The sequence below is a fragment of the Schistocerca cancellata genome, chromosome 12, assembly GCF_023864275.1.
Source record: "Schistocerca cancellata isolate TAMUIC-IGC-003103 chromosome 12, iqSchCanc2.1, whole genome shotgun sequence".
In the NCBI taxonomy this organism is placed as follows: Eukaryota; Metazoa; Arthropoda; class Insecta; order Orthoptera; family Acrididae; genus Schistocerca; species Schistocerca cancellata.
The window spans coordinates 160,721,839-160,736,597 of NC_064637.1; the positions used below are offsets into that span (position 1 = coordinate 160,721,839).

A 14,759-nucleotide genomic window follows, 5' to 3' on the forward strand; every position below is an offset into this window, starting at 1 on the left:
TTATAGTCAAAATCATCGTGTCGGCGAGTAGCATATCGGTCATTGTTATGTCGTGTCGGCGGTTCCATCTCAAAATTCGGTGTACCTTGCCAATTTCTTTCATAATTTCCGAAGTGCCCTGAGTTATTATTTTGTGGCTGTTCCGTATATCTATGTCCCTCTTCCCGTATTGGAGCGCGAGTGGCCTCTGAAATACGTAATTCTTGTATTACCTGTGTCAGCTGATCTTGTACTTCCAGGATTTCTCTTTGGTGTTGCGTATTAATTTGATTCTGATTTTGTTTGAATTTCCTGATTTGTTCGCACTCTTCTGTGTCAGTGATGGCTACAGGTCTTGTGTCATTCAGATCATCATCTACCTTTGTAGATAAGTTAGTGACCTGATCCGAAAGTTCGGCTACTTTCTCTGATAGTGAACACATTTCCTCAGTTTGTTTTTCTGAACCAAGTTTCAGAGTGTCCATTTGTGTTGAAATCGAATCTACTGTGTCCTTTAAGTTTTCCTGAGTTTTTGCAAGTTGTGTAACCGAATCGGTAGATGCAACTGAGTCAATTTTAGCCCACAAGGTCTCATGATTTTCATGAACAATGGTTTGCAGTTCTTTTATGGCTGCTTCGTGATTCTGTAATGCATTTTCATGCCGCGAAAAAATAGGTTGAAAATGCTCACAAATTTGTGTTTTTACGTCATTACAGACTTTTTGACATTTCGATTCAATGTTATGTAACTCAGTAGTTAAATCTTCACGTGTTTGTTCATGTGTGGTGTCTAATTTCCGAAGATTTTGTTCCATTGTGTCTAACTTTAGAAAGATTTTCTTCCATTGTGTCTAACTTTTGAAGATTTTGTTCCATTGTGTCCAACTGTTGCTGTGTTTGTCTCTGGTGTTGTTCCATTGTGTCTAACTTTTGAAGCTTTTGTCCCATTTGTTGCATTAATTGTAATAACAATGCACTGGTGTCTGAAACATGTTCCTCAGTGCTTTTCGGCAGTGAATTTGCACCGGCAACATTCACATTTTGACAACCGGAAAATGTGTCTTGACTCATTTGAGAAAACGGTGAGAACCCAAAACCTGAGTCTACAGTATTTGCAATATTGTGTTCTGTCATTCCCGATTCCTAAGGCGAGCTGTTGCCGACCGATCGATCGATAATGCTTCCCTGTTCACCACCTGTTTCACTGTCTACTCCATTATTTGACGCCCGCTCCATTTCCCTATGCACAGTTACCAAATTACTACTTTGAGTATTAGTTAATTCATTACATGGTGGCGCTAACACACTGCTTTCGTCCTCACGGTCATTTCTCAGTTTACTTTGGAACCTAGTATTACGTTTTTCACACGCCCTTATTGTCACAATATTTCACACGACAACACAGAAAAGCACAATTTGAAGATCAAAAATAAGAGAAAACATTAACATAGCACTGAAAATAATATCTAGTTAATTGCAAGCGCAGCTGCGAAATACTTGGTGCAAATCTACATGCATGCCACAACTGTGTACAACAATGAAAAACTACAACTACAAAGGAAATTCTCTCTACAATTATGCAGTAGCAATAAACAAAATCTACACTAATTACACAAACTACAAGAAAAAATCAGAAGATTCCAGTGAGGTATCCTGGCAGGGTCACCATATGAAACGTCCCCTTTGAAAATTTATACAGGACTGTGCTTAAACTGACACTCAACATTTTTAGCGCAACGCAATCTGACTTTCAGAAATCCCTACAAAGGAATGGTCCTGACTAACATTAACCTGTACCTTTCACAAATCACTTACCTCACAAAAATCTTCGTTACTGGAACTACTGCAATACAGCGAGCGCCACTACTGCCAGCTAAATAAAAGATTCAAACTACTGAAGGCACTGACTACTGATAGGCATAGTTAGCAAATGAAAGATTTTAATAGAGAACAAACAATGTATTTACCTTAATAATCATCAAAGTCATAATATATACAGCAGTTCATGACATCCATTTTTACAAATTTCAAAACTCCGCCATTTCTCTCCCACATCCACCACTGCTGGCGGCTCACCTCCAACTGCGCAACGCTACGCGCTGTTCACATCCAGCTGCCGCTGCTCAACACTACAATGGCAGACAACAATGCAAACTAGCCACAGACTGCACACAGCACAGCCAGTGATTTTCATACAGAGCTCTACGTAACGTTGCCAATAAGAAGACATAAACAGCCTACTTACAACTTGGCCTTTTTAACAAGTTATCTTTATTGGATGTCCTGTAATATGACATTCGTTTTTTCGTTGTCATGTACCGGCTGTTAGATTTAAGTAGTTCACGCAGGTTTTTTTTTATAATAAAATGAAAGGGGGCTTACAGTTTTTCTTTTTTTGTCCTTGGCCTTATCTCATATCTTCACGCGGTCGGTAAATTAATTACTGGAATCGGTAGAGGGTGGCCACATTCCCTTCCTCTCGCCACCACTTCCCCTTGGGACGCAATTTGTGTACCTCATGGTTTTCAGCTTGCGGGATGTTGGAAACTATCCAAAATCCACATCCACGCTGGCCATACAGTCGTTAATTCGCCGGGCAAATTCCATCCGCACCGGCGCCCTTCCCAGAATCCCGAACGCGGGGTACTAACGCGCGCGGCCATCCAGGCGGGTTGAAAAGCCACCTACAACACAGTATCTACTTCATTATTTGAAAAAGCGTGCAGTTTTCTCTCGTGTGGTAAACATGTTGAAAGTCTTTGGCTTCGTAACATATAACGTGAGGTCGTACGTTATACGTCACCTACGGCCACATGCTGAAAATTTACGGGTTGTGAGGAGTGGTGTAAAAAGTAATAATAATGACCACTTTAGTCTTTAACTCTAGTCATGCAACTACTGATACAAAAAAAATATTTAACACAGATTTAAAAACAAACATTTTCAGCTGTTGTCCAGAAGAACTGATTTTAAGCCAAAATTCAAATTTTCTTTCGTATTTGTTACACTGCTCATGTTGTTGATCAGATCATCGAACATTTTTGCAGCCCCATACTTGTCTCTTTCTTGAACAACTGACACTCTTAGCAAAAACGAGAACATTCCTTCTGTACCTCAGCCGGTAAAAACGGAACCCTTATAGGATCATTTTTATGTCCGTCTGTTAAAAAGAGTCCTTTTTCTCAGGAAAAGGTAGAGGTATCAAGTTGAATTGTGTGTCACTAAACTCTACCATGCCTTGGCGGCATAGAAAATTTAAGCTTCGAACTCCACACAGTCAGAACATACGGGCGTTTATGTCACAACTTTGAAACTCATTCGTTGAAACATATAGGGTTGACCTATACTCATGAAATTTGGCAAGAAGCAAGGCTTCACTGCAGAAGCAAGGGAAAAATCCGAGAACTGTTACTTTGCAGTTATATCACGTCATTTTTTTATATATTTGTTGTCGTCTGCCTGTTTGTCCGTCTACTAGGAAGTCTACGGTCCCTTGCCGGTGTAAAATCTTTAAGCTTCTAAGTCAAGGCAATCAAAAAATTGGGCCATTTAAGTTTTATATATTGATACTTGCAAATTCACTTACCAGAACCCAAAGATGAACCATCTATGTACATAATTAAGTATGTACGGAACCCTGAGAGAGGCGTTGCTACTTGCACAAGTTCGATTTTTTTCTTTTAGTTGTTTAGCTGTTGACAGCACCATTCTTTTCAAATTATGATGGATTATTTATGACTAATTTTACTAGAGAATTTACGTATGAGGAAGCAGCTATTAATATGCATTTCTTCTTGAAGAGGCGTCCACAGGTTTATTGTCAGTACCACAGCACACACTATTCTCACTGCTCTAGATCTACATGGATACTCTGCAAATCACACTTAAGTGCCTGGCAGAGGGTTCATTTAACCACCTTCACAATAATTCCCTGTTATTCCAATCCTGTACATAGCGCAGAAAAAACGAACATCTGTATCTCTCTGCGCGAGCTCAGATGTCCTTATTTTATCACAGAAAAATCCGTACTTAAAGACTGGAAAATTGCTCAAGTCACACCAATACCCAAAAAGGGAAGTAGGAGTAATCCGCTGAATTACAGGCGTATATCATTAACGTCGATTTTCAGTATGGTTTTGGAACATTATGAAGTACCTCGAAGAAAATGATTTATTGACACATAGTCAGCACGGATTCAGAAAATATCGTTCTTGTGAAACACAACTAGCTGTTTATAATCATGAAGTAATAAGTGCTATCGACAGGGGATGTCAAACTGATTCCATATTTTTAGATTTCCAGAAGGCTTTCGACACCGTTCCTCACAAGCGGCTTCTAACCAAACTGCGTGCCTACGGAGTACCGCCTCAGTTGTGCGACTGGATTCGTGATTTCCTGTCAGAATAGTCACAGTTCGTAGTAATAGACGGAAAGTCATCGAGAAAAACAGAAGTAATTCCAGCGTTCCCCGAGGAAGTGTTATAGGCCCTCTATTGTTCCTAATCTACGTTAGGAGACAATCTGAGTAGCCGTCTTAGGTTGTTTGCAGATGAACCTGTCATTTACCGTCTTGTAAAGTCATCAGGTGATCAAAACGACTTGCACATTGATTAGGATAAGATATCTGTGTGGTGCGAAAATTGCCAGCTGACCCTGAATAAGGAAAAGTGTGAAGTTATTCACATGAGTACTAAATGAAGTCAGCTAGATTTCGATTACGCGATAAGTCCCGCAAATCTGAAGGCTGTAAATTCAACTAAACACTTAGGGATTACAATTACGAATAACCTAAATTAGAACGATCACATAGATAATAATGTGGATAGAGCAGACCAAAGACTGCGATTCATTGGCAGAACACTTAGAAGGTGCAACAGGTCTACTAAAGAGACTGCTTAAACCACGCTTGTCCGTCCTATTCTGGAGTATTGCTGTGCGGTGTGGGATCCACATCAGGTGGGACTGACGGATGACATCGAAAAAGTACAAAGAAGGGCAGCTCGTTTTGTATTATTGCGAAATAGGGGAGATAGTGTCACAGACATGATACGTGAATTGGAGTGGCAATCATTAAAACAATGGCGTTTTTCGCTGGGACGAGATTTTCTCATGAAATTTCAAACACCAGTTTTCTCCTCCGATTCCGAAAACATTCTGTTGGCACCCAAATACATAGGGAGAAATGATCATCACGATAAAATAAGAGAAATCAGGGCTCGCACAGAAAAATTTAAGTGCTCGTTTTCCCCACGTGCCGTACGAGAGTGGAACGGTAGAGAGACAGCTTGAAGGTGGTTCATTGAACCCTCTGCCAGGCACTTTATTGTGAATAGCAGAGTAATCACGTAGATGTAGATGTAGACGATCGTTTCTCCCTATGTAGGTCGACGTCGACAAAATAGTTTCGCATTCGGAGGAGAAAGTTGGTGATTGAAATTTCGTGAGAAGACGCCCCCGCAATGAGAAATGGCTTTGTTTAAATGATGCCCACCCCAAATCTTGTATCACTTCAGTGACACTCTTTCCCCTATTTCATTTTTGTACAACCAATACTTTCTTCCTAAGTGATGAGTTGCCCCAGCAAAATATCTCATGTGCCATTAATGAGTAGAAATATGCAAAATATCTTAAGACGTACATTTGTTTGTTTCCAAATTAGCAAGTATCCGAAGAGGAACAGTTGCTGGGCTCAGTTGTTTCAGCAGTTCGGCAATATGTTTCTTCCAGTTCGCATTTCATTAGTACGAACACCCAAATATCTTGAATATTCTACTCTGCTCATTGCTTCTTGCTTAGAAGATATATGGCTTCGTTACCAATATCTTCTGTTGCCGTGTTTAACACGATTAATTATAACTCTTGCGTCTGCAAAAACTACGAGCTACTCTTTATGTATTATATGGTAAGCTGAAGACCACTTAGCTCTGTAAGGAATGGTAATCTTAAGACTGGAAAGCCTCAGGTACCATGGCGGTTTTTTTACACCATAGAAACGGACTGGTTCATGAATTGTTGCACCAGTTCGAAGCAGGCCATGTTATCTACCAGTGTTTGTGTCAGTCCTCCCCTTGACCTTACCCCATCCACGTTACCTTTCAACACAGTCGCTAGAACAACTTCTACCTCTTGGCATTACATGCTGGTACCAAGTTAACCACTTTTGTTTACTCGTAACTTGCGCTAGTGTGTCTGGTACTCCACTCAAGTCTCACACCTCTCTGCGGTTGTTCTCCTCCACATATTTTCTTCTCTTGTTTTTCTCGTGTAATTCTCTGTGTGTCTGGTATGTCACGCAACTCCCTTTTCTTTCTAAAAGTAGGTGTTTCATTCGAGATGATAGCTTTCAAAATGGGTTCTGTATTGGTACCACAGAGTCACAACCTTTCCTACTCTTCAATCTCATTTTACTTTTCTGTCTTTTTTTTCACCTGTTTTGTCTTAGAAGAATGGTTTCGTACCGGCAGACCACTATGAAGATAATTTTTTGTTGTATCCACGAATTATACGTCAAGGGTGCTTTTCGATTATACATCCCAACGTAACTGTATGCGTTTCTACATTCCTGCCGCTTGCCAGTTTTTCATTTCCCTTGTGCCATATGAAACACCCCCGTTTAGTTCCTTTACTGGATTTTGTGTAATTTATCGAAGCCGCCAAACAGTTAATTATTATGATCATATGACCGTGTGCTTAATGGATGAAACACTATCGGTTTTTCTGCTGTGGTCTCGGGGGTATTTCAACCGAGTGCGGCTGTTCCGAGACTGAATAGTGGGATGATTGTCTATTATTAAGTACCATAAAGGTTGTGATGTACAAACTGATATATATTTCCTACTAACACACAAATTCTGAGGCAGTTGCTACCTTCGCCTTACACGTCTAATTACAGTTATATCTTTTTATTGGTTGCTGATTTTCAGTACTTCGTCACACGCAATACTGATAGTTAACATTCACAACAATCCTCACTGCAATCCATGGTTGTTGCTGGCCGACGCGGTTGACGCGAAACACGTAATCCGGCACTTGTCACTTTCTGTTCCATATCACTCGCGAATCGGTATTAGTGAGAGTCAACCCCACGACGGTCAGGGGGACGTGCTCACTCGCCATACTCCGGTGAATTTTACCGTTTACAACTCACTCGACCACCATTCTTGCCTGTCGCTCCAGCACCACCGCTCGCTCGATACTAGTCGAACTCGACACTAGTCTCACTGCCTCCTGCAGCGCTTGACAATCGACTCCTGTCTGCTATCGACCTGAGCGTCGAATACTAGCATCAATGTTCGTGGGTTCACGGATCCCTTACACATACCTGCAACAACGGTTTTCAGCAGCTGCCACAGTTATTTTTACTTCGGCTACCATTCTGTAAGTCCATATTTTGTGCAGCCGACCGCGGTGGCCGAGCGGTTCTGGGCGCTTCAGTCTGGAACCACACGGCTGCTGCGGTCGCAGGTTCTAATCCTGCCTCGGGCATGGATGTGTGTGATGTCCTTAGGTTAGTTAGGTTTAAGTAGTTCTAAGTTCTAGGGGACTGATGACCTCATATATTAAGCCCCATAGCGCTCAGAGCCATTTGAACCATATTTTGTTCACTGACACACAGCGCGGAACTCAATCCCAGTCGTCCCATTAATCAAAGGACACGTTATCGCCTTGGGTTCTTGGACGTACAGAGTGACCTGCGTTTCACAAGACTGCATGCAGCATGTGGAGTCGATGTTGGTTCGCAGAGATGACGCTTCTGTTGTCTGGGAGTTGACTCCAGCTCGCTCCAGAGAGTGTCCCTGACGGTCGACCACTCGGACGCCCCGCATCCCTCTGACTCCTGCGTGCCGCTGTCCAGGTGGTGGCCCTGCAGGAGGACGGCCTGCAGTCCTCGCCGTCCGGGGTGAGCGCCAAGTCCCCTCTGGCCGTGGCGCGCCACATGTGGGGGCAGACCGCGCCGCTGTTCAGACCGCCGTACCTGCTCTACACCGCCGTCGCCTGCTTCATACAGTTCGGACTGTACGCCAGGTGAGCGCCGGGCTGCGGTATGTTGAAGAAAACATTTCACACAAGACGGCACCGACCTTCGTACAAATAAGCACCCCTCCTGTTCCTTTTTTTTGCCGGCCGGGGTGGCCGAGCGGTTCTAGGCGCTACAGTCTGGAACCGCACGACCGCTACGGTCGCAGGTTCGAATCCTGCCTCGGGCATCCATGTGTGTGATGTCCTTAGGTTAGTTAGGTTAAAGTAGTTCTAGGTTCTAGGGGACTGATGACCTCAGAAGTTAAGTCCCGTAGTGCTTAGAGCCATTTGAACCATTTGTTCCTTTTTTGTTGGTATTTATTCCATATCTAGCACCGAAAGACCTAAGTCGAAACAAGGCCCTGGGAGTAGATAATATTCCATTAGAACTACTGACAGCCTTGGGAGAGCCAGCCCTGACAAAACTCTACCATCTGGTGAGCAAGATGTACGAGACGGGCGAAATACCTGCAGACTTCAAGAAGAATATAATAATTCCAATCCCAAAGAAAGCAGGTGTTGACAGATGTGAAAATTACCGAACAGTCAGTTTAATAAGCCACGGCTGCAAAATACTAACACGAATTCTTTACAGACGAATGGAAAAAACTGGTAGAAGCCGCCCTCGGGGAAGATCAGTTTGGATTCCGTAGGAACGTTGGAACACGTAACCTTACAACTTATCTTAAAAAATAGATTAAGGAAAGGCAAACCTACGTTTCTAGCATTTGTAGCTTTTGACAATGTTGACTGGAATATTCTCTTTCAAATTCTGAAGGTGGCAGGGGTACAATACAGGGAGCGAAAGGTTATTCACAATTTGTACAGAAACCAGATGGCAGTTATAAGAGTCGAGGGGGCATGAAAGGGAAGCAGTGATTGGGAAGGGAGTGAGACAGGGTTGTAGCCTATCCCCGATGTTATTCAATCTATATATTGAGCAAGCAGTAAAGGAAACAAAAGACAAATTCGGAGTAGGAATTAAAATCTATAGAGAAGAAATTAAAACTTTGAGATTCGCCGATGACATTGTAATTCTGTCAGAGAAAACAAAGGATCTGGAAGATCAGCTGAACAGAATGGACAGTGTCTTGAAAGGAGGATATAAGATGAACATCAACAAAAGCAAAACGAAGATAATGGAATGTAGTCGAATTAAATCGGCTGATGCTGAGGGAATCAGATTAGGAAATGAGACGCTTAAAGTAGTAAATGAGTTTTGCTATTTGGGGAGCATAATAACTGATGATGGTCGAAGTAGAGAAGATATAAAATATAGACTGGCAATGGCAAGGAAACCATTTCTGAAGAAGAGAAATTTGTTAACATCGAGTATAGATTTAAGTGTCAGGAAGTCTTTTCTGAAAGTATTTGTATGGAGTGTAGCCATGTATGGAAGTCAAACGTGGACGATAAATAGTTTAACAAAAAGGGAATGGAGCTTTCGAAATGTGGTGCTACTGAAGAATGCTGAAGATTAGATGGGTAGATCACATAACAAACGGGGAGGTATTGAACAGAATTGGGGAGAAGAGAAATTTGTGGCACAACTTGACTAGAAGAAGGGATCGGTTGGTAGGACATACTCTGAGGCATCAAGGGATCACCAGTTTAGTATTGGAGGGCAGCGTGGAGGGTAAAAATCGTAGAGGGAGACCAAGAGATGAATAAACTAAGCAGATTCAGAAGGATGTAGGTTGCAGTAGATACTGGGAGACGAAGAAGCTTGCACATGATAGAGTAGCATGGAGAGCTGCATCAAACCAGTCTCAGGACTGAAGACCACAACAACAACATTCCACATCTTCATGGGATTGGAATTTGACTTTGCTGCACTTCCAGTGGCCGCGTTTGCAGATAAAATTACTAGATATATGATCCGCCTGCTCTGCAAACAAATAACCCCAAACATGTTTCAGCAAGTTTGTGCTAAAATAGAAAGAGTTTTAAAAACGGTAAAATCCAGTCACAGCACATACCATGAACTTCATAACCTATCAATAGAAGAAATCTTCCACATACAGAGGATATTAGCAGAAGGTAAATATATTGTTACATCACAGAGTAGAAATATGGAAGAAATTAAAATTTTTCTAATGTTTACCCAAGCAGAGCCATAGATGACACCAGGCAAAGCTAGTGATATAGCTACACAGCAGAAAGAAACAATCAACACTGTAAGTTGGTTACGTACATGAGCTCAAATTGCTGTATCAGCACCAATCGCCAGGCACAAGGTACACATTCAGAGAGGGAGAGAGAGAGATCCGTTAGTTCTTTTTGTGTGAAGCAACAAACACTACCTCAGATGCAACAGAACATTTCAGACACTTGACAGTGCAATAATCGCCAGTAACAAATTGTTAACAAACACAGCAGAATGAGGACCATTCATTCAGCACTAGCAAAGAAGTGGGCTACATTCAGTCATAACAAACAGAGCCTCACGTTATTACCTCCCACTGTCTCCATGAATACTGCTGTCCTCTAGCTCTGAATTCAGTTGATCTTGAGGTTTGGTGGCATTCATACCAAATTCAGTGATTATTATAGTGTAGTGACATCCATGTGCTAGATGTTCCAGCACTTCTCGTGGGCAAACGGTTTGCCATTCCTGAAGTGACAACATCCAAGTAACCACAACGTGCCACTCATGATATTTGCACTGGCTCCCATGTACCATATTGCTAATTGGGAGACTGACGGTCTTCCAGTAGTGGTACATCTCGTGGTGCTTGTCACATCAACATCGTCATCACAGCTGCGTGAGGGGGTCTGCCTCTGTTCCTTATTACACCTGCAGTCACTTCAGGGTGCCAAGGGCTTACCTGTCTGGTGGGGTCAGGATCAATTCACTACACAATCTCCATCAGATTGGTACATCCTGATGGGTCCAGAATGAGATCGAGGATGCTCTAAGGGTGTGGGGGCATAGTTCCATGCTATGACTTCAGCTACAAACTGCCACACAGCAGCGCAGGAGACTTCGGCTGAATTGCTAGAGTCACTTGGTGGCCAGCCAGCCAGGTTGAGAACAGGAGTCAATGGGATTTCACTGTGTCACCGGTGTGACACATCAGCTGAGGCTAACGAGAAGACACAAAGGTGTAAATCTGAACAAATAAATGTTAACTTACTAATCATGTTTTATTAGCACTGAAAAACGCTCTGCAGCTGGCCCAATACATTCCTGACAATTACAGGTGTCTCCACTTGGGACCCCCAGAGTGTTATAACCAACTACATTACATTATGCAATGGCACGTTATTTAACTTTTTAAGTGAACTATACAGAAAAAAATACAACAGAAACAGCTAAACACACACAGAGGCTGGTAAAAACTTAGACAACATTCAAATTTGGCGCCAGACTGACTTCAGTACAAGTGAACACCAACTGGACTAAACACACAACAGCAACATTAATCCTGTGTTCGGGTAATGTTGGAAAATGCTATTTACTAACGAAGTTCTAAAAAATAAGCTCATCTAAAAAACCGAACTGGTCGCTTTCGAGTGCTGTAGATGGTGGAGGACTGATACCAGGCAGTCATGTTATACCCCACTGGTGACGTAAGTCACAGCAATGACGTAGCGTGTGTGTGTGTGTGTGTGTGTGTGTGTGTGTGTGTGTGTCAGCTGGTTGTGTGTAACAAGCACAGCCGGATGATGATGAAATGATAGAAACGAGCTACTGTATCTGGACGCCACCGTGACCATTTCGTGTATGAAGCTGCCCAATTTGTTAGTGTATCATTGTAAAGTATACCATGTGAGTACAAGGGCTTGTAACGGAACTGAAATGATGGTGGGCTGACAGTAATTTGGAGCCCGCACGTCGGAAACGGGCGCGCTTGTGTGAGACTGCCAGGGAGTGCACCCTGATGCCATTCTATTGGCGAAACTGGGAATTAGCGCTGCCTGTCAGACAATGCACTAAGCTCTCGGAGTCAAATGTATTCTTTTTCTTGGTAATTATAAGTTATTACTGTATAATTTAATGTTGTAAAGCGCTAGTAGTAAATTATTATGACTGGTATGGACTCCAGGGTAGTAAATATAAATATTCTTAAATACTAAATGATTTCGGTAAAAAGGTGGTAGGGGAACGCCCCCACTCTTGGTGATACGAGCGTAGCTAGGGGTAGCTGGAGACACAGGGACTGAACAATGGAATGGCCTGGGGAGTGTTGACGTGATCGGACGTGCGTAACTGTGCTCACGCAAAAGTGATTGTGCAACAGCGAAGAGGCGAATATCGTCGCCGTTTTTGGAGTAAAACGCGACAAATGGTTGTTGAAGCCGCCTTTATGCCACTAGGGCTGATTGTAAGAGTTCCTGTGCCCAGATTTTATGGCGGACATGCAGTAGCTTATACGAGCGCTACAGCTCATAGTTCCAGCCGCCATTAAGGGCATGAGGCATGAAGAGCCGCGTTAGCCACATGCATCTCACCACCAGCACCGACACGTCTACCCAAGGCAAGACTGCTTGCAATTGTTAAGTCGAACTTTGTATACATGTAAAAGGAGAATACCAGTTTTCTTTTATGCAAGTGCAGAGGACAGAATATAGTAATGAGTAAAATTACGACGCATGTTGTTCATTGTAAAGTGTAGTAACCTCAAACATAGTATAGTGAAATCAGACTGAGGCCACCATCGCCTCTTTCATTTACAATTCTTTTGGTTGTAGAATACTTTAGCGTATAAGAATGTTGAAAAGAGCAATGGTCACACCAGAATGAGTCGCCTATTTACAGTTACTTAAATTTTTCTGAGCAACCTTTCAAGTAAAGTCACTTAACTAATTCTGTATCAATGGTCCAAAGAGTAATATCCAATATCATTAAATAAGTTGAAGGATAGAATTTTGTTAACCGAAGTTGCATAACCTGTCTTGGTAGTAATTATCAAGCCAACTCACAGAAATTGAGAGAGTATTTGCTTTGTAGAATCATCTAGAATGATCAGAAATAGTAATATTCAGAATTAAGTTTAAATTCAACTCAAGCCATTTCAATTTGAAACGAGCCCAAAAATTGATTTATTCTTTTGCTCCTTCAGAGCTGGCGACTGTAGTTATAAGTATTTTCAGGAGGATTCGACGGTAAGTCTGCTGCTCTCGTCGTGCTGATAGGATTATCCACTGCTGCTAGCAGTGGTGATTGGATACATAAGCTCACTACCAAGTTAAGTGGGTCAGGTAGGCAGTGTTACCGTGTGAACTGTAGGGCACTGTAGGCCGTGGATCGAACCCGTTCAATCATCACAGCTCTTAGGGAAATAGTCCGGTTAGGAGTGTACTAATCATTAGGTAAATACTGGCGAGTAACGGTCAAAAATGTATACGCAAGTGAATTTAGCAAGGTCCACGTAGCACCTAGTTAATGTGGTGCAATGGCGAGGGTAGGAGTGGAGTAAAAGTGAGCTGAGCTTGTGGCAGCTGTGCTGGATTCAAATATTAACTACGTGAATTTACTACTGCCTCTTACCATTGGGACTGAGCTATTTACAGTTAAAATACGTAGCAGTAAGCGCAAAAGCGTGACAGCTACAAGTCCGTATTGGTTTTATACATACGGAATTGGGAAGTGGGTCATTCCGTCAGTGGAGGGGGTTAAAACAACCGAGTCAGTGGAGAACATACCCCATTTACTGATGGAAAGATTCAGCGGTTCGGTCGCAGGCTGATGTGGTATTCACAGTGTAAGGACAGTGGCAGTAAGAGAATCTAACTGACCGGGACAAGAGTCCAGTCTCGCACATTGTCAACCACAACCAGTTTCACATCGAACAGGAATTGCTGCTCTAAGTGAACACAGGTTCATTTCAACCAGTTTCAGAGCGGGTACCGAAAGGGAGATGCAAGTAATGGACATTTTATGCTGGGTGCCTCGCAAAAGGCCATAGCTTACAAAAGCAAATAAAGCTGCTCATTTTGAATTGATCAATAAACAAAAAATTTGTGGCCGGCTAGAGGTGTGCTGTGTCGTTCAATCGTTCAACTAATACCGATTTTGCCCCTTTTTTTCGCATGATAGAAGGCATCGAGTACACTGATGACCCAATAAGGCGGTTAATCCGCAGTGGTTGGAGGGCATGGTTCAAAACGCAGGTGTTTACGTGTTTTTCGTACCTTGGCTTGAGCCCACTGTTGTGGCTCAAGCCAAAAAAAAAACCTTGGCTTGAACCGCGTCAGTGGGCTCAAGCCAAGGTACGAAAAACATGTAAACACTTCCGTTTTGAACCACGCCCTCCGCAGTTGTTGGAGGGCATGGTTCAAAACAGAGGTGTTACGTGTTTTTCGTACCTTGGCTTGAGCTCACTGATGCGGGTGAGTGTGAACATGGAGTGGGACATTTATGTCGTCATTCCTTATGACTCCGTGTTACCATTTTTTCTGTCTCTTCATACGCATTCTCATCTTTCAAATTGACAACAGGAGTTCCCTTCCCACTCTTAGTTTAGAAACTCATCGACATGCATACGCACTCACTGATGGCAGCAGTTCCTTTGGGGCTGGAAAGCGACTCTCATTGACAAGGCAGAACACTCGCCTCCTACACCTGTCAGTCAGCATCTTTTTACGACCATTGTTCTTAGGCCGTGTTGCATGCCTGTGAGTGTAGCACCATACGTTGTAGATGCGTTGGACGGCCTGTGTTGATACACCAGCAAATCAGACATCATCATCAATGGGGTGCTTCTGGCCACCTCTATCATGACAGATGACAGCTGCTTTCTGCCATTCTGTCATGT

The 14,759-nt window shown here is 42.7% G+C and overlaps 1 protein-coding gene across 1 annotated transcript in view; it reads left to right on the forward strand.

Annotated features, from left to right (window-relative positions):
* The window catches only part of LOC126109788 (synaptic vesicle glycoprotein 2A-like), a 74,721-nt gene that overhangs the window by 43,653 nt on the left and 16,309 nt on the right, over positions 1–14,759 (forward strand). Inside the window, exon 6 of the mRNA XM_049914846.1 lies at positions 7,835–8,004. Coding sequence (XP_049770803.1) covers positions 7,835–8,004 — 170 coding nt within the window. The remainder of the gene's footprint in view (positions 1–7,834; positions 8,005–14,759) is intronic.